The 22,708-nt window shown below is 40.2% G+C and overlaps 1 protein-coding gene and 1 long non-coding RNA gene across 2 annotated transcripts in view; one reads left to right on the top strand and one right to left on the bottom strand.

The window, feature by feature from the left end:
• The window catches only part of LOC141763025 (uncharacterized), a 15,940-nt gene extending 1,001 nt beyond the window's left edge, over positions 1-14,939 (top strand). Inside the window, exons 2-3 of the long non-coding RNA XR_012592979.1 lie at positions 13,084-13,214; positions 14,811-14,939. This is a non-coding gene — a long non-coding RNA (uncharacterized LOC141763025). The remainder of the gene's footprint in view (positions 1-13,083; positions 13,215-14,810) is intronic.
• On the bottom strand, positions 1,488-22,708 carry ell2 (elongation factor for RNA polymerase II 2). The gene is made up of 12 exons (XM_074626737.1): positions 22,473-22,708; positions 18,632-18,679; positions 16,856-16,980; positions 16,591-16,754; positions 12,324-12,583; positions 10,821-10,945; positions 9,871-9,943; positions 9,028-9,790; positions 5,570-5,642; positions 4,911-5,082; positions 4,313-4,357; positions 1,488-4,185 (listed from the first exon to the last, which is right to left on the bottom strand). The coding sequence occupies exons 1-12, from the start codon at positions 22,647-22,649 to the stop codon at positions 4,069-4,071; spliced, it is 2,142 nt and encodes a 713-aa protein (XP_074482838.1). The 5' UTR covers positions 22,650-22,708; the 3' UTR covers positions 1,488-4,068.

Here is a 22,708-nt window from a genome sequence, read left to right as displayed (position 1 = left end):
TATTCTGCCTCTTATCTTGTAACATCTCAATGCTTTACCCGAATGCATCCATAGATCACCTTCCACCGGCTTATAAATACTTATAAGTAGTTTCACAGTCTTTGTTGTAGCTGCTCTTCCTTTTCTTTATGGTAGTTTCCATCATATTCCGCCTAAATGTACTAAGCTTGTGACTTAGTGGTGACTCACAATTTTCCCTATTGGACATAGCGTAATACGGTGAAAGGTCAACCTGCACTTGACCCACGTGTGTGCAGTTTGATAGCAAACACAGCGTCGTGATGACAGCCTTCCCTGCTTTCTACACAGCCATTGGATAAAAGCCAGATTTAAAAAAAGTGTCTTTCATGCAGTGGTTTGACTTTTGAAAACTAAAGCCAATGAAAAATTTAAATGTTGTCCCTGGTAAAGTGGGACACCTAGAGCCCAGGGAGGGAAATAAATGCTGTTGGATCCCTATTGCCACCTACACTTCCCACGTAAAGCCCTATGTGCATTGTGTATGAACCCTTAAGCATCCAAGTCCCCATTAAGTACAGTACACACAGCTGATTTGTTATTTTCCCAGAGACCACAAGCACCACCAAAATTCACCTATGCTGAAATATAATACTAACAGCACAATATAAACTAAAATAAATACATTTAACACAGGGCCGCTCCAAAAGAGTGTCACAAGATTAGCTAATAATGCAGGACTCGCCTTAGTTGATAATCTATTTAAGTGGAGGAAAGTCCCAGGACTCTCGTTACCTAGTGATGACCGGTTTTGCGGGTTGATCCTCACCGTGGCAATTAAATCTGTTTAGAAAATGATAGAGCGTAGGCCCTTGAGTATCACACGTTTAATTTTCTATGTTTAGCAGTGACAAATTCAAACAGCAGTCATGTTTTGAAAGTCAGGAACACTCTACAGAGGCCAATTTAAACCAGTCTCACCAGTTTAATAAGTAAACTACATGGAAGCTGGAGGCATATTCTGTATGCAGCTTTCCAGTCACCATTTTATTATTACTCATATTATATGAATGTCTCCATGAAACAGGGAAGCTATATCAGACCAGGTTCCTTCATTTTTATATGCAGATGTAGCTCTAATAAACCAGATTATTTGCATTTTGGAAGGAACTAATCTACATTTTTTACCAGTGAATACGTTTATAACAATATGTTAAGTGTATAATGGAGCAGTGTAATATTCTGCATCATACAGTAGTTGGCCCAAAAGGCTCATAGACTTCTGATGGAGCTAAATTTGTTTCTGAATGAAACTGGCAATAATCAGTGTGACAGCAGTCTGAAATCTTTCAACACTGAATATATGAACATTTTGAGGGACACTTAATTAAATGCCACTTCCTCAATTGGATAAATCACCTTAATTGTGTCTTAGACCGATAGCAGGTGGTGTTTCTGCTGTTTTTTATTTTTACATATACATTTCAAAACAACAGAAAAGGAAACCATAAAGAAAATACAACAAGACATTTTCCAGGTAAAACTAAATTGATTTTTATTGAAATGTCCTGTACATTTTCAGCTGGGCAGGATCAGATTTCACTTGATTTTCAGTGGTTTCTCATATCTAAACACTGCCAGGGCATTGTCACTTCCTCATTAAGACTCTTGATCAAACCTCTTCCCTCCCTCTTTCCTCCCACCACAATGAGTCACATAATTAATGTTGTTCAGACCCAATTTAAGTGTTTCTCGGTAAAGACAGAAATGTTTGGAAGGCTTAGAAGAGGACACATCCCCTTGAAGGCTGCATGTAAAGCCCTGACCTCCATCATAACGTTGCTGATGTGGCCTTTTCGGACTCTAAATTCAGGGAAGACCATTGCACGGGGAAAAAAAAAAAATAACCAAAAGACTGACCCTGTAGTTCACAGCCATGTTAAGTGTAAAGTAGAGTCTGTGGAATTTTTTTTTATCTGCTGTTATCTGTGACGCATCCAAGATGCCAGTGATGATTTTCTGTCCAAAATAACTTGAGAGACAACAAGTAAGATAAGCCAGGTCTGTAATTATGTTAAACTGATTCTGACAACCGAACAAACAGCCAGTCTGCTGCAGAGACTAACTATCTGACAGGATGCCACAATCAAAATATATGAGATAGAACTGGACAATATTTACTTAAATCTCAATTTCTGAGGGGGAAAAAATGGGGTTAAATTTTTTCCAATACAGGACACAGACTCTTACATGTCCACTGAATATAGCCTATATATAATCAGACAAGACTGCTGAGTCAACACCTCTCAATTGATGATCTTTTCTGGGGGCACAGTGACTCTGTTCCTCTTCACATCTCCAAATGTAACGAGATAAAATATTCCAATATTAATGTCTCCTATATTTAAGCCCCAATCAGAAATTGTACTCCATGTATGCAGTACCAGAAAAGTATTTAATTTTTTTGGCAAACATTCTAACACAGGTTTGTAAACAATTTTTCCCTTGGTGAAATAAAGACTTTTCATAGAAGCCAGTCATCCATCCACCGAACTAAATCTGTTATCATAATGATGAAAACAAAATATCTTTCACTGCTCTGCAGAACTCAAACTGAGAATCAAATACATTTACGAAATTGTAATACAGATTTGTCCTCTGGTGGATGACACATTTTTGCTTCTTTCTTTCTAAAAAAAACAAACTAAAAAAAAAAAAAAAAAACAGAAACTCAGGCGGTTTGCCGCTGGATAAAGCTGAAGAGGTGGGCGTAGTCCTTTCCAGGGTCTAGACATGAACCATTCTGGAAAATAAGGATCTTCTATTATCTCTTCAATTAAGATCAGGTACTGTTACTCCAGCCAGGTTGATCCTGAGTGCTCTGGCTGGTCAAACACTATAGCAGCTTTTTTTTTGTTTTTCATTATTTCTCACTTTTTTCTCCATATTTCTATTTTTTCTTACACCTGTCACTCCACATAATGCACAACCGTACGAACACACACACACTGACGTACAATTTGTAACACTCCTTCCAGACTAACATCCCTCCCTTCCATCTCCACTCATTCATTCACACATACACACACAACCTGTTTCCAGGCAGTTATAGTTCCTTTGTGTAGCCTGCGGACCCTAAGGGTCGGCGTTTCCGAGTGTAAACACCTTAAGGCACCCATAATGCACCGTGAACACTAAACACTGATGGTGCAGGGACTACTGCCCCCTACTGAGGGGGATCGTACTCCTTTAGTTACCTCACCTTCGCCACCCACGTGGCCGTTTACAACTAAATTTACAATCCATGCACACATACTGTTGTTGCGTCTCAATCAGCTCAAGTGATTTCTCCTGCCCGTCTCATTTCCTCAAACTCGGCAACCACAGTAATGTGTTGAAGCAACGTTATCCAGTACAGTTTTTTTTTTATGAAAAGAGAGGAAATGAGGCAGGAGAGACATCTTCGCCAAATGAGATGACATAATGGATCTTGCGTGCAAAATGGCTTCACAAAGTCAAAACACATAAGGCCCGCGGTAAATTTTTTTTGCATTGTTTTAAACAAAAGTTAAACAATATATCATCTGCGGACTCTTCTTTGCACTACGAGTCCCAAAATAAATAGATCTCCCTCTTTCTTTTTTTTTTTTTACTTAAATACAAGTTAATATTTTCTCTGATGCTCAAAAATACTTTTTTTGTTCTTTTTTTTGCCTGAAGATAAAGTCCTTCAAAAGGTTAGAAGAGTTGAATTTTTTCCCCCAAACCCCTTCACACATGCAGGCGGCCCCTTCCACTGGTCCAGTGGTATGAAAGTCCACAGGAGCTCATTGAGAAGAAACAGAAAGAAAGCAAAAAGATATGGGGGGGTAAAGTCAAAGTGACACTTTCAAAATTGCAGGCAACAATGAAGCGAAGTGGAATCAAAAATCGGAAAGGAAGCAAGGAATGAAAAAGGATGGTGGGAAAAGGGAAGGAAAAGAGGTGGGGGGGCTGTTGTGGAGGCAGTAACTGAAGGGGTGTTAATAAATAACAGCCAGTTGGACACCCCCTCCTGGTTCGACACTCCTTTCTCAATACTGATTAGTGAAGACGTTGTGTGCCGTGCTCTCAGCACCAGGCCTGTTCTCTGCGCTGGTCAAAATCAGCTATTAGCCGCTTGATGTGGGCCAACTTGTTGTGCAGGTACTCGCAGCGCTGCTTCTCCTCGTGGTAGTTTGGGCTCTTCTGTAAAACACAAACACACATAATAGTTATATACACAAACAAGTTGGTAATGAGAAACAACAAGCCAAGTTTTTGTGGACTATTGAAAAAACATCCTTATTAGACAGAAGTCTATGCAGCTACTCACTTGTTTCATCTTTTTGTACTCTTTCAAGACTTCTTCTTGCACCTTCTGTAAACATAAAAATGAGCACCGTTAATGCAAATCCGCATCACTTATAAATATTACAAATCACATATGACAGACCTTGCATTCACTTTCTTTGTAACAGGAAAAAAGTGTTAACCAGTATGGGTGGAAAATGTGTTGAATACTACATTTAGCTGATAGAGAAATATAAGACTTTAAAGTGAGATCTATGTGATAACTTGGCACCCTGAAATGAGGCTGAACACTAAACAAGTATGCGCTGCCTGGTGGTTGCAGATCTCAGTGGATCAAGGAACAGATGTGGAATGTTAATTAATAATAATAACAATTATATTTCTGTTAATTAGGAACGAAAAAACAGCATCACCTCCTGCTTCAATTCTGAACAGTCTTAATCCAACTGCTTCATTACACAAGTTTATATTACAACGAAAAACCATCACATAGAGCTTTATCGTATCTAAGTATCACCTCTCGTGACATCCCTCATCAGGATTATACAGTATGTGGCTTTAGAAGAAACTAGCATGTGAAAATGTCATAAGTACAGTGTTATCATGCTAACTGATATGACCTGGTATTCTTTGGTGCTGGGTGCCAGCTTCCGGCACTTGGCATCCAGCTGGGTGAAGCGGCGGGTGATGCTCTCCACGCGGGCGTGCAGCCGGCGATACTCATCATACTCTGCGTTGAAGTCATCCTTGTAGCTTTGCCGCTGGTCAACGGACACCATTGGCATGTACTTCCTGTAAACACAGGCAAGGAAATAGAACTGAATGAGTCTTTCTTAGAATTTTAGAAAAAAAAATATAAAATGTTTTGTCACGTTTTATGACCAACACCAGCACTCCACCATGAGCAAATTTCCCCCAACTGTCTTTGTTTTGAATACACGACTACGCTAAAGGTCATGATCTTTAAAGAAAGGTGGGAATCCTGTTCAACACCTGTTGAGCTGCTCTATTTGTGCAATGGATAACACGCTCCCTGCCCTCATTAAGTGGAAAGCTCAAAAAAGTTTGTTATTACAGCAAAGAAAGAAAAATACCAGAACGCACAAATGAAACACATTTGTGTTTATTGCTGCATTTCCTGTGTCCTAACTCTCAAGCTTGTGTCTGTTCTCAACGTCCTGTTTAGTAAAATGGTTCAGTGAAATGAGAGACCTGAAAGGTTAAAGAGGGTCACGCTGTGTGGAAACTGGAAACTTCGAGGTATATCAAGGTCACTTACACTACATAGTCAGGCATCTCAATTGTGGAGGAGAATTCAGTGGATTGGACCGGCTTCTCTTTATCTGAAGAGTCTGAGGAGAAAGAGGAAATGTAAGAATTTAAATACTGCACTGATAATCCAAAATACACAGGATCAACATCCTGTCAAGGATGGACGACTGCATTTAGCAGAATGGCTAAAAAAAAAGTTTGTTTTAAGTATCATAAGTGAGCCTCGGAGGTTTTTTAAAAGAGACAAGTTATATTTTCAGATTAAAAAAATGTATCTATTTTCGCATTTGTTTTTGCCTTTTGATGCTCTTGTATACTATAGGAGCAGTGGTGGAAGAATTACCCAGGTCTTTTACTTAAGTAAAAGTACAAATACCACAGTCTCAAAATACTCCATTACAAGAAAAAAACGTCCTCGATTCAGAAAGTTACCTAAGTAAAAGTGCAGAAGTATTATCAGCAAAATGTACTTAAATTATCAAAAGTAAAAGTACTCATTATGCAGAAAGGCTCCTTTTAAAGTGTCACATTCTTATAGAATATTATCACTAACACATACATTTTAATGTTGTAGCTCTTTAATAAGGAGTTTAAATACTTCATATACTACTGGGTAGATTAGGAGTCCATTACTGAATCATATCACAAAAGCATATTATATGCGTAAAAAGTATAATATTTCCCTCTGAGATGTAGTGTAGTAGAAGAATAAAGTAGCAGAAAATACTCAAGTAAAGTACAAGTACTTCAAAATTGTACTTAAGTACGGTACTTGAGTAAATGTACTAAACTCCACTGTTTGGAGATTTTATATGTACTAGTTTTGACACAGAGGTGTTGGTGGGGTCTGCCATTTTTGCCAAATATGCTGACACACAAAAGGAAAAGACAGTAAATGATGCATACCTGCACTGAAAATACATCACATAAGAGCTCCTGGCTTATTAGCAGTTATTAAACCTAGCATTAGCATATTCCTGAAAAAGGAAAATAGTCCCTCAAAGTTCAAACACAACCTTTACAATATCAGGTAAACCAGAACTAAAGCCCACAGAGTAAACAAGAGCTCAGCTCAATGCCTCCGCATGTTCAGACAACATCCAGTGTAATCAAAGATCAAACTGTATGTGGTCGGGTGTGCTGTAACAGACATAAACAGAGATAAACATGTGAAACACGATGAGCAACAAGCCAAAGTCTGAAAGATAAACTGGCTGGAAACTTGGATGGAGGAGGCAATGTCAGTCACAAGACATGTCCAATGCTGCTTGAATTAGTGAGTCCAAACACACACACACAAACACACGTTTAGTGCTTAAAGTTGGACTCAAACTGGATTAAATGCTCTGTTAGCTTATGCTCCGGTGTCACAATAGTATTTTTAAACATGCATGGCGACACATCAACAACCTGTGTTGTAATACTCTGAAGTGACAGGAATTTTGAGTTGAAATGAGGAAAACAATTATTTAACGTACAAGTTTCCTTGTTATTTGGACATCTTAAGTTTGATCTTTCCACAAAATAGCAGGTGAAGGCAGCATTCGTACAAGACTTTTCTAGACAACATTAGAGCTGTTTTAATCAATTTATGGAGACTTGGGGCAGAAGAACTCCAAAACAAGCTGACAGAGCCTGATATATGATAGCCATTTTAAGTTTAAGTGGCTAACTTGTTTGCAAGCCATTACGGCTTTTTCCACAACAGACATTTTAACTTGTCATGGTGGGAAAATAACAGGTGTTACTAATAACACCAACGATCTGTTCTGTTTAAGTGTTCCAGTAAAGCCATGACCGAGGCCCCTTTTACAGAGATCCCACAACACTGACGCAAAAAAGATTCGCCATTACGCCGGCTTTGCTTTTTTTTTTAAGTGAACCAAACAACGCTGGCATAATGCCACCCAAGTGTGTGATTTTAGATAGCATGTCGGCATTCCAGAAGCAAATGAGGCGCGATGTGTAACACAACAGCATCGGCGTCCAGTGTGTGTGTGTGTGTGTGTAAACAAGTTGCCATTATAGCTTTGGTGTCTCCATACAACACATGCACGTTTGAATTCAAGCTGTCCTAAAAAGTGTACAATTTTCTACTTTTACTTTTCTATGTAACGTTGCTTTTGACAATGATGTCTAGGAATTCGGGAAGAGCCTGAGCAGTTCTCAGCTGCTAAACGTTAGCTTAACATGGTGAAACAAGCAACGTCAGCTAACTTAACACTGCTTAGCTAGCGTAGCCAACGTTAGTGGGCCAAAGACAATGTCTAGAGGCTGCAGTGGTCCCACAGAATAAATGAACTCAATCAAATAACTGTGGTGTTATTGTGAAATATAACATTAGTTAGCTCAAACAAGGGCAACCTAATGACATAGTAAACATCATTTGGTTGGCATCACAGAACACGTACAAAGTGTCTGCTAACCGTGTTAACTGGTGACTCTCAGCCGAACGTCTCATGGTCGCTCGTAAAAGCCTTTAATTTTACTTTAATTAATAATAAATAATTACTCATCTGTGTTTATTATCTACGCCAAACATTTACGTAAATTACTGCGAGCAACCCTAAACGCTTTTGACTGAAAGTCCCATGTTAGTACTGTTAGCAAACTGTAGTCACTAAGACCTGCCACCGCGGTAATGGTGGCGGTGCTAGATGGCGGGGGATTCGTCTATACAGAGCGGTGAAGCGGAATAATGTCGCAATATTCTCACTTTGAACAGGACGTGTGACAGTGAGCCAGCATGTACAATACCAGCACCGTGAAACTGACACAGCAGCCACCATTAATTCAATTATTTTCACCTGCGCTTTTCCTGCTGTTACATGTCAAAATGTCTTCTGTGACAAACGCCTATTTGAAAAATGTTATTTCAATATTCATTGAGCATTTTTTTGGTTTGGTCCACACCAACTCCTGAGAAAATATCTACATTTAGCAGCTAGATGCTAGTAACAGTTGTCTGTTATTTGATGGCGTACAGTGTGTTTATCAAAGCTTGTTTGCCATTATAGAAATGTATGGGCTCTTAATTCAATTAACAATTAACTACACGGGGCTAAAATGCTACCCAGAACTGCTGCTAATTCTCTGTGGCTCTGACACGAAGAACAACCCCTTTTCCATCACATCTACTTAATCCAATTCGGTGTTAATATAAAAACATTACTTAAGATTACTACACCTTTAAACCATGTCCTTTCAACTAAATTACCACAAGTAAGTCATTGACTTAAACCTTGTTATAAGTGAAATGAATGAGAACAAAGTGCTGCCTGAGAGAAAACAAATATTTCAGTAATAAATTATGTGATGTTTGACTTTGAGTAAGTTGAGGTGTGTGTAATTGTCATACATAAATATAACAAAGGTGTGTACGGCAGCCAAAGGGCTATGCGTGCAATGAAATAAAACTTTAGGCTCAATGATTCTGATTAATAATTAATTAAGACAGAAACTCACCTTGATCTTTGTGAGGATTCTTGTCGATAACGTCTCTGTTCTCTTCCTCGGCACTGCGCTTCTTTTTGGCTCTACGAGTCTCTTCGGCCTGCTCTGCTACAATGGGAGGACTTCTGCTACCTTTTTCCGTCCGTTTCCCTTTCTCCCTCACTCGATCCTTATCTTTGTGCTTCTTGGATTTCTTTTTAAACTTCTTGTTGGTGCTGCTGGACAAGGGAGGGCTGGTGATAACAGTGGAGGTAACTGTGAGTGAGGTGCAAGGAGGAGGAGGAGGATGAGGAGGAGGAGGAGAAGGGGGGCTGGGGGATGCGGCTGGTCTGGGGACGGGGGAGGCGGCTGGTCTGGGGACGGGGGAGGCGGCTGGTCTGGGGACGGGGACGGGGACGGGCTGCCGATAGCGGTCCTGCAGGGTCCTATCGGAGGAGAAGGGGCTGGGTGAAGGGTCCCTGCAGGAGGAGCTCTGGTCCATAGGCAGGTCCTGGGTGCCACAGCCCTCCGGGGTGCTGGGGGAGTTGGAGTTGGAGGCCGGGCTGGGCTGCTGGTGAGAGGGTGCAGGAGGGTGGGACGGGATGGGGAGATGGGTGGGAGGGCCCGAGGTGACGTTGGCGGGTAGGGACGAGCGTTTAGAGCTGGGGCTGCCCTCGTCCTCGCGGCGGTCAGAGGAGGACGATGAAGATGAGGCTGTCCCTCGACTGCTGAGGTGGGAGATGCGGGCTTTCTTGGGTGCCAATGGATCAATGAAGTCGAAGTCTGGCTGGCGTTTCTGGAAGAAAAACACACAGAATTTAGCTGAATAATTGTCACAGTGGGGGTGCATGCATTAGTGTGTATTTGCTCAGATACCTGGGGGGATGTGGGGACGCTGTCTTTGGGAGGACTGCTTGATGAGAGTGTCTCAGTAGGAAGACCTAACTTGCTGTTGAAGAAAGGAAAGAGTGGCGTCAGTGACGGTGTATTGATGTTAACAATTTAAAATGTTTAAAAGAATCTGCTTTGCAAAGATTTCATCGTGAGTAAGGAGATTAAACATGTTTGTCGGGCCTTAAGGATACACATAATGTGGGTTGGTGAGTAAATGTTAACATAGCTTTTGACTGTTTACAACAAAAGTCCGCAGGACATTTTTAACTTGGACAGCTTACAATCCTTCACAATAAATCATCACAAAATCTGTAAAAACGTTCCAACTGCTCTGTCATTACTAATGCAACAATTCAAATCTCAGATATCTATATATAACCCATCTTATCCTCCCCCCTGTATTTACAGTATATAGGGTAGACTAAATAACATGAACACCTAACAACATGAGTGCATTAAACTGCAGAGTTGTGTTATTTTTTCCACCCTGTCTCATGTCTAACATAAGGTACGTGATTTATCACTGTAGAAATAAAACCTACTTGTGTACTACAGTACATGATATACTTTAAAAATGCTGAACTATTCCTTTAACATAATCTGAAGGATTGAAAGGTGGCAGTTAAAAGTTGCTAGTTTTGTCCTTCATAGAGTACAACAGCTGACATGAATTCATGTCAATTACAATGTGCTTCATGTAATTCATTAAAAAATGAATTGGGATCCACAGTAACTAGAATTACAGTTGTCTCTTGTCGGTACAGTTGAATGAACAGCCACTTTCATCCCTCAGGGGGTAGGCTACCACTTCAAACTAGTACTTACACTTAAGTGTAGTTACACACCATACAATGCAAATGCTTTATTAGCTCAACCAAGTATGTATTTAAGCTCAAAGGGAAAATAAAAGGCTCAACAGGCCATTTCTGTACCGAACCACGATCCGGTCGACCTGTGACTTGTCATCTTCAGAGTAGCCAGGCCAGTCTCGCTGGACGTCACGATAAATAAAGTCCTTCAATGAATACGTGTTGTCTTTGGGGTTCAGGTTTGCCACCTGTTTAGTACACACACACACACACACACACACACACAGTTTAAAAGTATACATGTACAGAAACTTCACATTTCCTGTGTTGGCCTAACATCTGTGCATGCAAATAATGTTTAACGATTAAGTGGTTTGTTTCTTGTCAAAGTGAATGAAGCCTTTATACTGTGAACCGGATTTCCTCAGACAGATTTGTGTACCTCAATCTCATGTTTAAGGGTAAGGGGATCTTTGGAATCAAATTGGACACTTAAAGAACATGTGAAATACTGAAATATCAGCTTTTGTAAAAACAGAAGTTATTACTTTAACATTTTACATACATTTTAAGTTGCACTCTCAATACTGACGAGGCATATTTATGGCTGCTACCTCTTAGTCGAGTTAGTGACTAATCTGTAGTTTTGGTCTTTGATAGATTTCTTGAGTCGATTAATTTTTTAAGGCTTTTTTCATCCTGAATGTTTCCAAAAACTTATGAGCAAATCTCTGGTAAACACAAGATTTAAAGAGGTGCTTTTGTGTGATTCAATTCAATTAATTAATCGATTAGCAGGGCTGTGTATTGGCAAGAATCTGCCGATACAATACGCATCATGATACAGGGGTTACGATTCAATATGTAAGGGATAATGTACAGCAAGCCGGTCATTGTTGTGAAAGATTCCCCGACAGGACTGGACCCCGACGCGAAGGGGAAGGGTCTCTCATCGCCCTGAAGGGGATTCTTTCCAATAACCCCGTTATATTACATTATCCCGCTTATTACACGGCAACTTATCAATATTTTGACACAAAAACGGTCCGCCAGAGTCTGACATCAGAGCTGTGCCCGTAGCAACGGTCTACTATACATAGCAACGGTCTGTTATACAGAAATTACAGACCGCCGTGATTGACCAATCAGAATCGAGTATTCAACACAGCCATGTAATAAATTGCAATATATTGCAATACTGTGAGTAAGGCGATATATTTTATCTAATTTTAGGAAAACTGTCATAATATAAAGACACAACCATATGCAGAAAATCTGAGTAAAAATGTTTTACTTTTTTTAAACAATCAGAACAGTGAGATCTGCATTTGCATTTATCAGTCCCTGTAAAATCCAACATCATGGCTCTACTTTGAGAAGGCGCATACACTGAGAGGGCGCATGTCTTTTCAAATGAAATAAAGTATTGACTAAACTGTAAACTATTAATTAAAAAGCAATATAGTATCACAAAACATAATATCGCAATATTCGATTTTTTCTTACATCCCTATCAATTAGTCTACAAAATCGTACCAGTGTTAGTTGCCTAAGAATTTCTTTAGTCGAGGACAGACCCTAATACTATGGCATTAAAAAAAGCCACAAAAACGGACCTTACAGTACCTGTTGCAGGGTGGTCCCCAACGAGGTTCGGTCCTTCTGGTTGATCCCGTCCCGCTGCAAACGGGCGAGCACTTCCAGCTTCTTGTAGGGCCTGAGCGCCAGCAGGTGGATGAGGCGGTCCCGGAACGGCCGCTGGGACACGGGGTTATTGGAAAGGCACTTGCGAATAGTGTTGGCTGGGTTGATGGGTGTGGAGCGCTTGCGCTCTGGGACCACATCTGGGGCTGATAGCGCCGGCTTACGCATATGGACTTGCTTGCCTAAAGACAGAAAGTAAAGATAATGTTAAACGTCTTCTTGTCTGCAGGGAAGTCCATCATCATACAATTTCATGTTGTCACAAATTTGCTCAACGACATTCCTGCCTATTATCTTCAACTCACTTACTGAAGCCAGTCTCACGTGCCTACAAGGATCACCACCAGGAGCTTAAGGACATGTGGAGTTTGATTCCACTCATCAACTTTAGCACTAACCTTAAAATAGAGCCATTTTGCCATTAGTTCCAGATGGCCACAAACACTGCATACTTGAAAAGAAGCCAATGAGATAGGATTGTTTCACTAAAACGGGAGGGAATGAAACATACCAGGAATATTTGATATTAGCTGAAATGGCCAAGTGAAACCTAATTTCCAATGAACCTTGGGCACCGGATCTAAAGGTTATACAATGTGAAATTATGAGTGGCTCCTCATATGTAATTTCTGGCCGAAACTGCCTGCTTCTGTGGTGCCAATAACCATTGCATTTCTTTCAGTTTTTGAAGGAAGAAAAGAAGGAAGTCCAAGTTGTTGGTGCCAATTACCAGCAGAGAGTCAGTCACAAGAAAAGAAGCCACCGCTAAAGCAGGAAGAACGGAAAAAAACAGCTGCCAGTATAAACAACAAAGTTGGCAACGCCTGCACTTTGTCATCCATGTTGAATTAACCCCTGGTAGTCCAGGCTGAAGTTGCTTTTTTTCTTCCGGAAAAAGGTCACGTAACGTGGGAACGTGGGTGTCTGCGTCATTGGCTACGTTCCAAATCGCATACTTTTTATTTTTACTTTAGTACATACTGCAGCTGCCCTTACAAAGTACGTACTGTTGCATGCAGTATGCATACAACTGAGACATACTACTTCGTCATAACATCGTGCCTTAAACTCTGACTCTCTTGCTCATACCCCGCTGCGCTGAGGATTGTGGGTCGGAATAGCCAGAAAAGCATACTGGCTTGCATACTGCAAAATGTGACCGGACGTAGGAGGACATCCTGGTATTTTTGGCATACTGCATTTGACATACTATGTATTGGGACATACTAAATCTTTTTCTGGCATACTAAATAGTATGATAGTATGGGCATTCGAATGCACAGACAGTTTTCAAAAGTCTCCGTTTCTCCAGACTAAAACACAATCCTGGAGTTTTCAAATTAAAACAGGGTCAGCAGCGGTGTCAAAAATCTCCGTTTTAGGTGTTCGAGAACGCCGGAGCAGTGTGGACGCTAGGCGTAAACATAGCAAAAGTTTTAAAAGTGAAAACGTATTAGTGTGGATGTAGCCTAAGACTAGTTCAGAAAACTGATTTACATCAATCAGTCCAGGTGATTAAAACCAAAGATACCTCTGTTCTGAGGTGCTGAGCCATGTGCTTAGTCAGGGTTACTGCACATTTCCCTATACTGCTTCATGGCCGTTTTGAAATACTAAAGCTCTTTAAGAGATTACGGTTAAAGAGAGGTAGAGAAAGGTACCACCCACAGGGAAATAGCATGGACGAGGAGCAATGTGAGGAGGAATAAGCTTGTTGTCTATTGACAGATTTATTATTTCTGAAGGAGAAAACTTTGTTAAGCATTTCACCTGCAGCTGTCTCTACATAGAGAACGTAGAACAAGAGTATAGTAACATAGAACATTAAATGCCACTGATTTCGAAATTATAGATGTGCAGCTCTCATTAAAAGATACAGGCTACAAAGATAGAGATAAAAAACTACAAGTTACAGGCTGTTGCCTGAAATTAACAGCCTGTGAAAGCAACACGCTAAAGGCCCCTTTTGCATTAATAAATAGGGTGCTCACTCCAAACCAGCTGCTACGAGCTCCTGTCCCACCCCTTCTCTCTGCTGCTCCTCTCGTTTCCCGGTTTCTATCTGGGCCAGTATATGCAAAGTTTCCCCCTGGGTCCAGAAAAACAGGCCTGAGGAGGTTTTAACTCACTTTTGAAACTTTTGATTCTAGTTTAGAGAAGGAAATCTTTGACAAAGACATAAATCTAACAAACTAGTTTTGACTATTCAAACTTGATAAATGTCTGCCTGAGCCCAAGTGCCTGTTAAGAGTACAGGTCATCCCAGCACTCAAGCAAATACATAAATAAATGTCAATAGAGCCATCAGATGGAGTATCTAGAAGTAGTATTGTTCATAAATGAAATCTTAAACAGAATGCTTAAATCATATATTTTAATCATAATAATTATGTTGACAATATCACATAGGATATTAAGGACATTAGAAGAAGAAGGATAGATGGAGACACCTGTCACACTCATCCAAAGGAGAGAGGATCTGATGAGCATTTGTTTTCTACTTCAGTGCGTACCCAAATAAAGTTAAATTTCACATCTTACATTTTCTCACTCATATTTTCTCTCATAATCTTGTTTTTTGAGATATTTTTTGAAACATACAACCTCAGGAGCAGCAACTTTTGGGAGATAGGAAATAAGCCTCAGGAACTACAATTTTATATCAATTTGTAATCAGCTCCAGAGAGACACAAACTGTAATACTTAGGTTTTGTATGATGTCCATCAAGTGGAGCTCTTTAACGGAGATTAGATTTTTATCCGGGTCTGAATCACTTCCATATTCAAACCGCCAAGCAAAATTAAAATGGTACAATGTGTGTAGGCAGTGCATCGGTCCATGTTTGTAGCCAGACTGAAGAAGTGTTTTCTTTTCATTCACATAAGAATTTTCCCTAAAACCTTCTTCTCGACTCTGTATATACATATATACTGTATATAGGGTTACATTTAGGCTACTACTGTTATACTGCTTAATAGACATTTAGATTTAAAAAAACAACAAAGAACTAAGCTAAATCCTTTGAGTTGTTGTTTTCAAACCAGCCAGAAGAGGCAAACAACAAAGTGGTACATAGTTTGGTTTAATGCATTTTGCATTGAGCCATGAGGCTGGACAAGTACCCCATTTTTATTGGTACTCTAAAATTCCAATCTGTTTTAACTAACAGTAACCTATTAACTTATTACATGTTATATGCATCCCTAGTAGTGACTGACAGACCATCAAAATATTTTGCATCCAGTGTTGCTCTGTGGTTTGTTAAGACCTTTGAAAGCTAAACCATTTCCACATCATAAGAGATTGGGCGACGCTACTCTTCCTTTATGGTTTCCTTTACTGGCATGCTCATTTTTTCGTTCATCTTTATCATATTCTCTTGGTCTGAAACTGAAAGTAACACGGCCATTCATTGTGAGCAGGTGTATACACCCGGTGAGTTATGTGTGGGCTCGTTTTTCCTGTCTGACAGTTGGTTAAGTTTGTCCGTGCCTTGAGCCTGTATTTGTCTTGCAATACGGAGTTTGTACAACAAGTTTCTGCTACGACTAAAAAACAGATGCTGATAATAAGGCAGGAAAGGGAACACATTTGGCACAAGACGTTACATTGGCAGGTTGTTTTGTTGCAGATCCCTTGCCCTACCTGCTCGGGGTTGGATAAGACATACGAATGAAGCTGGAGAGAGTGACAAGCTAAATTAGATTATAAAAGATTACTTTTTCTGTTCAGCTTGTGTGACTGACATCCAGGTACTGGGTAGCACATTGGACAGGAAACTGTGTGTGTTTACGCTCATCAAGTGTAAGGGAAACATGAAAAGTAAGTCCTACTTAGTAGTAGGTGATAGGTGCTAAACACAAGCAGCGCTTAGTGACTGTACTGTGATACTTTCAGTAAAATTTTGGCAGGCTATGTGTCAATAAAACAGAAATAGCTTCACCAGCAACCTTTAGCCCTTATCAGTCAGACTGCTAATCTGGAAAAGACTGAGACGGCAAAAATGGCTTAGTCAGTCGCAATAATGGCTTTGAAAGGGGTCAGCTTTCACCTATTCAGTCCCTCAAAAAGGGGCCAAGTTTGAAAAGAGAGGAGAGGTGTTGATAGGACGTGAAGCTGTGCTGGTGTCCGGCGGATCCAACCTGGCATCTGACTGTGACACGTGGCAGATTGTAGTGAGGGCCTTACCTCTGAACCGGCCCCCAGGCTTGATGACTTTGGTCCCACGTTCACGCGTGTCCTCCGCGGCCTGAGTCATGCGTTCCCGGGTCACCTGGTAGGAGTCATTGGTGGCACACACTGTGACCTTGTCCTGTACAGTCGCCAACAATGCCAGGTGTGAGGCCCCTGAGCTGGAGACAAAGAGGGAAATGCGAGGCAGAGAGGGATTACCTTCTAGCAATGTGTGGTAAGACAGCAACAGTTGATTCAGCTGACCAGTGATTACCATTACCTTGACACATACTGATGGATGCACTCAAAGCTTCCCTGAGGGTTGTCCTTGCCCACGTTAGACAGGTAGAATTCAAAATTGTTGAAGGTGTCTGAGGAGGAATCGGTCTTGGGAATTTTAATGCGCTGTAAAAATTCACACAAAAAGGGAGAATAACAAAAGAATGAATTGAGGCGAGATGGACAAATACACGTAGTTACTAGCATATGGCAAACCACCTACAAATCTTGCCAGCGTTTTCACCTTACAGTTCAGTGTATGTAGAGAGGCAGGGTCTAGTTCTAAGCTATGGGGTTTGATGTGTAAACATGGGAGCTAGCATGAGACAGAAAGGTCTCGGAGGTCTCAGCAGCTAAGGGGAGGCTGTATGTGAGTCATGTGCATCGTGGACTACAAGCGGAGCAAAACAGAGGACACATCTTAAATTACCAAACCTAAATGAATTAAAACTAGCTTTAAAACTCTACTACATGTGCATTGAAATACTGTGTACAGTACTACTACTAACACACTACAAGATCTTTCACCAGGAGGAATCCCCGATGAGGTCTCCAAACTACATCTTGTCACGAAAACACACGCAAGAAATTCATGGTAAATGACGCAATACCACACGTGAGACACATTCCTGATGTTGTTGTTGGCACGTGTTTAGAAAATAGCCTGTTTCCACACTCTTTTTTACTATTTATTCCTCTAGGTGCAACAACAACTTTGCTCCGTGTTGCAAATGCAACACATACATAATTCCTATTGTTACAGGCGACACCTCCACCACCAGGTTTCCCCTCAACCTGTGTCTTGCACTCTCACTGGCTGTAGCCGGAGTCCCCAACAGGTCCAGATATTTAGCATGCTAGATATCTGGAATGTGTCTACGAGGCATCGGCGAGCCTCTCGGGTTGCTTTTCTCACGGAGCTCTAAAAACTGTCGGGTACCGGAAAATCAGGGCTGAAGCTGTGTAGTGTGAACTAGCTATAACTTGAACAAGTCAGAACGAGTCAGTGGTTTTATTGGTTCTAATAAACTCCTGCAAGGCTGCACGATTATGGCAAACTTTTAATCATGATTATTTTTAAACATTATTGAGATCACGATTATTTATGACAATTATTCATAGATTTTGGGGACAAAATATTTTTATTGCACTTTCACATTTAAATAAACAGACTGCTTTCACTTCTCTGTTGTGCTGCATTCCTGCTAATTAACAAATCTTTGCATCAAAATAAGACTTAAAATAAAGTTCTTCTTCACCTGAATTCAGTGCATTTCCGTTTCGATGGGCAAAACGAGTAATATACAGTTCATAACTCTTCTACTCTGGACTGCAGCCGCTACATTCAGGAGTTTTTCAAAGGGTGCGTGCCGCGGCATGATGACTCCCCAACAGTAAAGTCAAAACATCTGGCTCGCCCCCTGGTGGCTGGCTGTTAGTTTAGGAAGCGCTTGATTTGATATGCAGCGGAGTTTTCTATGAGCGGAGCATTTTAAACGTCAATAGTCGATCATTTTCATTTAATTGTGGAAAGCCAAAATCGTGATTAATATTCAATTAATTGTGCAGCTCGACACTCGTGTGGGGGCAGTCTCAATGAATAAAACTCGGCACATGCAAGCAAAAACAGTAAATGAAGGAATTAATAAATTACTATATAAATAACTTTTCATTAATGAATGCAAAATTTAACCCGCTGCAAACAACCTGAAATCACAATTTGTGATGCGATCACTCATCTGACCCCTGTCTTAATAAGGCGAAAAAAAGTACTTACCCCTTGGAGTCCCTTGAATTGTATTGATGGCCGCGTAGAAGGTACATTCTGGAAGTGAAAAGAAACAACAGTTTAACCTTTACAGTACGAACACTTTGGGAAATGTAAAAGACTATTGGGAGAGCGATACCAGTTGGGTAAGTAAAGAAAAGCTACATTAAGAAAATCCTGGTCTGGAACCTGCAGAACGTGTCACACTATTTGACTGACACTGCAGAACACAGCAGAGCCTTGGGGTCCTGCCACACCGAGCATACTTCAAACCACTGCCAATATATCTTCTATTAAATGTTAATGTAAAGACAACAGCCGACAGCTAGGTGATGACTGACTGGCATGCCTCCTGTGCATGTGTTAGAGAGAATAATCTGTATTCATAATACAAAAAGGAGAAAACATGAAGAGCCAGCATTGCAGGGCGACAATTTCTCTCATTTTCATGCAACTCTGAATCTGATAACAGCGTGTTAATAATATGAATTGAGAATATGTCTGATGCAGGGCTGCAACTAACTGTTATTTTCATCATTCATAACCCTTAATCTGCAGATCGTTTTATCAATTAATGGATACTTTTTGGTAGGGATGCACCGATACAGATACTAGATCGGATATCGGTGACAATGGGGCCAATCTATTCAATTTTATGTTTGTATACTATGCAGATTATATACTGTAATTTTAATTCCTGTTTAAGTTTTGACTAATTTGTTGCTGCAATAAAAAGGTTCACACTTGAATTGTAATTCCTGTTAATTTTGAAGATTTTTTTTGCTGGTGTACGATTTATTATTTAATAATAAAGAACAATTAAATACATTTATATATATGTATTTATTGATCACATTTTGTTTTATAAAGTTAGGAAAGCATTGTTTAAGTCAAGCCTGATGTTGCCTTACACATAAAAGAATGATCCAGACTGGTATCGGATCGGTACTCGGTATCGATACCCAACACCCAGGTTTCGCTAAATTTTTGGTCAATAAAATGTCAGAAATAGTAAATAAAAATGACCATGACAATTTTCTAAACCCATGGTGAAGACAATTGTTTGTTTTGTCAGTCTAAAACCTTTATATATTTAGTTTACAATCACAACACATTTGCTTGGCTTGAGCAAGGGAATGTTTGGCATTTTTGCTTGAAAAATGCCAAAGTCAATTAGCAAAATAGTTGCAGTTTTTTTTCTGTTGATCCTCTGGCACTAGTGGTCTGGCTGCAGAAACAATGCGTAATTGTCAGCCACAAATACCTGATGACAGTCCACTGGGCAGCCAACATTCGGCTTGGTCCCTACAGAGAAACCATGCGGGTCAACTTTACCTGTATCTTCTTTTTAAGTGGTTAAGAGGTAGGTGGTAAGTAAAATTGTTCGCTTTTATCTTAACACAAGAAGTGTAACTTGGACAATATTCGCATACGGCAATTATTTTTGATGAAGGTATTTCTGAAATGTCTTTGTTTTGTGTAGGTTTGTGTCGGCGGACACTTGAAACGGAGGTGACAGCCACAAATATGCAGCGGTTGCTCTGGTGCTTCTTCACACAGCTGAGGAACCAGTTGGTTCGATCATAGACTTCTGAAATGTTGCATCAATTGGTTTGAGAGGAATGTGCATTTTTATTAACAACAGCTGCATTCTTGGACATTAAAATATCCTTGCTTACTCATACATGGAACAAGACGCAGATAATCTTGGACACTTTTTTTTCAGACTGAAAGAAGCGTGTCATGGTTGTTTAAGCTAAGCTACTCTCAAACCACTGACTGACTCCCTCCCCCACTAGTATCCATACACTCGCACTGTTCTGATCACATTTCACATCACCACAGAAAGACAAAGATAGCCAGCTTCCATAGTTCGATGACTGGTTGAGCTACAGCACACATTACTGAGAGGGGAGAGAGAAACAAAAAGCAGGCAGTTTTTGGCTGCTCAGTCAGCAAGAGATGGCAGGCTGCCGTTCAATGCAGCGCACGGACCAACATTACCACATCCAATAAGGTCGTAGCATGGGCTGTCACAAAAGAATTCCTTCAACTTAGTGTTGGCCAGTTGTCACTAACTAAAATAATCACTTGAAATTGTGCTATTGATCCACATTTCAATTCACTGCAATGGGGCTGAGAGTGGGCATAGGTTTCACATATGTGGCATACATATAGACACACACCATGTGCCATAAAAAGCCGTCACAGAGACCTCTGAACACTACAGCCCCACGCTAAGCTACGGTGCATCAGCCCCATAGCAGGCCCTGTCAGTGTGTCATATAACAGCGTTGTTGTTGGCAGACTTAAGGTCAGGTAACTTGGCTTTGGGCCTCCTCCGCAACCCTAGACTGCAGAGGTCCAGATTAGTTCACCTGTGTAGCACCTCAACAAGATTACTCTATTTGTACAGTTCAAGATTACCAAGTTATATTTAATCTGCACAGGTATGCAGTGACCTATTAGCAAAAAGCTGTCAAAATGCATTTTGTTGAGAGCTAGAAAGTGCACAAATAAATTGAATAAAATTACCTTTATAGCAATTATCCTATTATATTTTAGGTTTTGTTGATGTCAGACAGACAGTACTTGCTCTCATGCAGCTTGAAGTAAAATGGCAGTATGCAAAAACAATTTCAACAATTTGGCAAGCAAGCCCAGATTAAATATTTGTCCAGTGTAAACCTTTGTAGCACTGGTTACTTAATAATAACATTATATAATACTTGTAGCTACAGTGTGGCAGCTGGTTTGACTGCAACATTTCATAATTAAGTTAATTAGCTGTAAAAGGGTTGAGCCTGAGCTGTGAGCTTCATACCACTGCACACAGGGTGGGATGTGACGTTTTCCAACCAACTAACTAGCTTAAAACTTGTAACCATATGGTAAAGCTGACATGCATGCAGCAATAACTTGTTATCAAGTCACATTAGCCTTAATTTATTATATTTAACCCTGTCAAATAACGTTTACAACCAAGCCGAATTAAAGTCCATGCTAGTTAACTAAGCTTTTACATTAAACTGTCAGTTTATGAAACTTACCTGGCGAATAGTGTGTAAGTCAATATAAAAATCACCACTTTCCTAATGAGGTATGGTTAGTTATCAAGTTACATTAACCTTAATTGAAGAGTATTTAACCCTGTCAAATAACGTTTAAAACCAAGCCGAATTAAAGTTCATGCTAGTTAACTAAGCTTTTACATTAAACTTACAGTTTATGAAACTTACCTGGCGAATAGTGTATTAATCAAAATAAAAATCATCACTTTCCTAATGTGGTATGGTTAGTTATCAAGTTACATTAGCTTTAATTTTAATTTAACCCTGTCAAATAACACTTACAACCAAGCCGAATTAAATTTCATGCTAGTTAACTAATTCTTTACGTTAAACTGTCAAATTAAGAAACTTACCTGGCGAATAGTGTATTAATCAATATAAAAACCATCACTTTCCTAATGAGGTATGGTTAGTTTGGCTTGAAAAAAAAAATGGACACACCGAGTTAGCTTAGGGAGCTAACAGTGGCTAATCAAGAGTGTCTAACTTTACCAACAGGTTTTATAGGTTAAATTACATTTGTCAGTTCGTAAAAACTGGCCAGATTATAACACCAAGGTCTTGTTTACCTTCTTGAGTTGTTTAATTTAATAACACACGTCTAATATAGTCAAAAAAACAAGCAATAAAGTGGCTCTGTCAACAGCTTAGCTAACTTTGTAGCGTTAGCTGTGCGTGGCAGTTCAGACTTCCACAGCTGAGACGAGCTGTGTCAGCCAGACTGGTTCCTTCTGGCTTTGCGTTGTTTATTTAACCTGAAATAGACGGTTTTAACTCACCTTACAATTTTGGTGGCTCTCTATGGCTTTCAGCGCTGTATCGGTCAATTTGACGTGTAACACGGTGACTCTATCAGCGCTCTGTTGGCCACAATTTAATCCGTACCTCCCATCCTCGGAGAGCGCCGCCATCTTTACCAGCCCTCCACCATCGTCCCTTTGAGGCTGCTGGAGCATTTAGCAGCAGCACCAAGCAGCAGGCAGGGCTCCAGACTGTGCTCGCTCTCGCTCTCGCT

Source organism: Sebastes fasciatus, chromosome 1 (assembly GCF_043250625.1).
Source record: "Sebastes fasciatus isolate fSebFas1 chromosome 1, fSebFas1.pri, whole genome shotgun sequence".
Taxonomy (NCBI): domain Eukaryota; kingdom Metazoa; phylum Chordata; class Actinopteri; order Perciformes; family Sebastidae; genus Sebastes; species Sebastes fasciatus.
The sequence above is the reverse complement of the archived record's forward strand: the minus strand, read 5'-3'. Positions and strand labels throughout refer to the sequence as shown.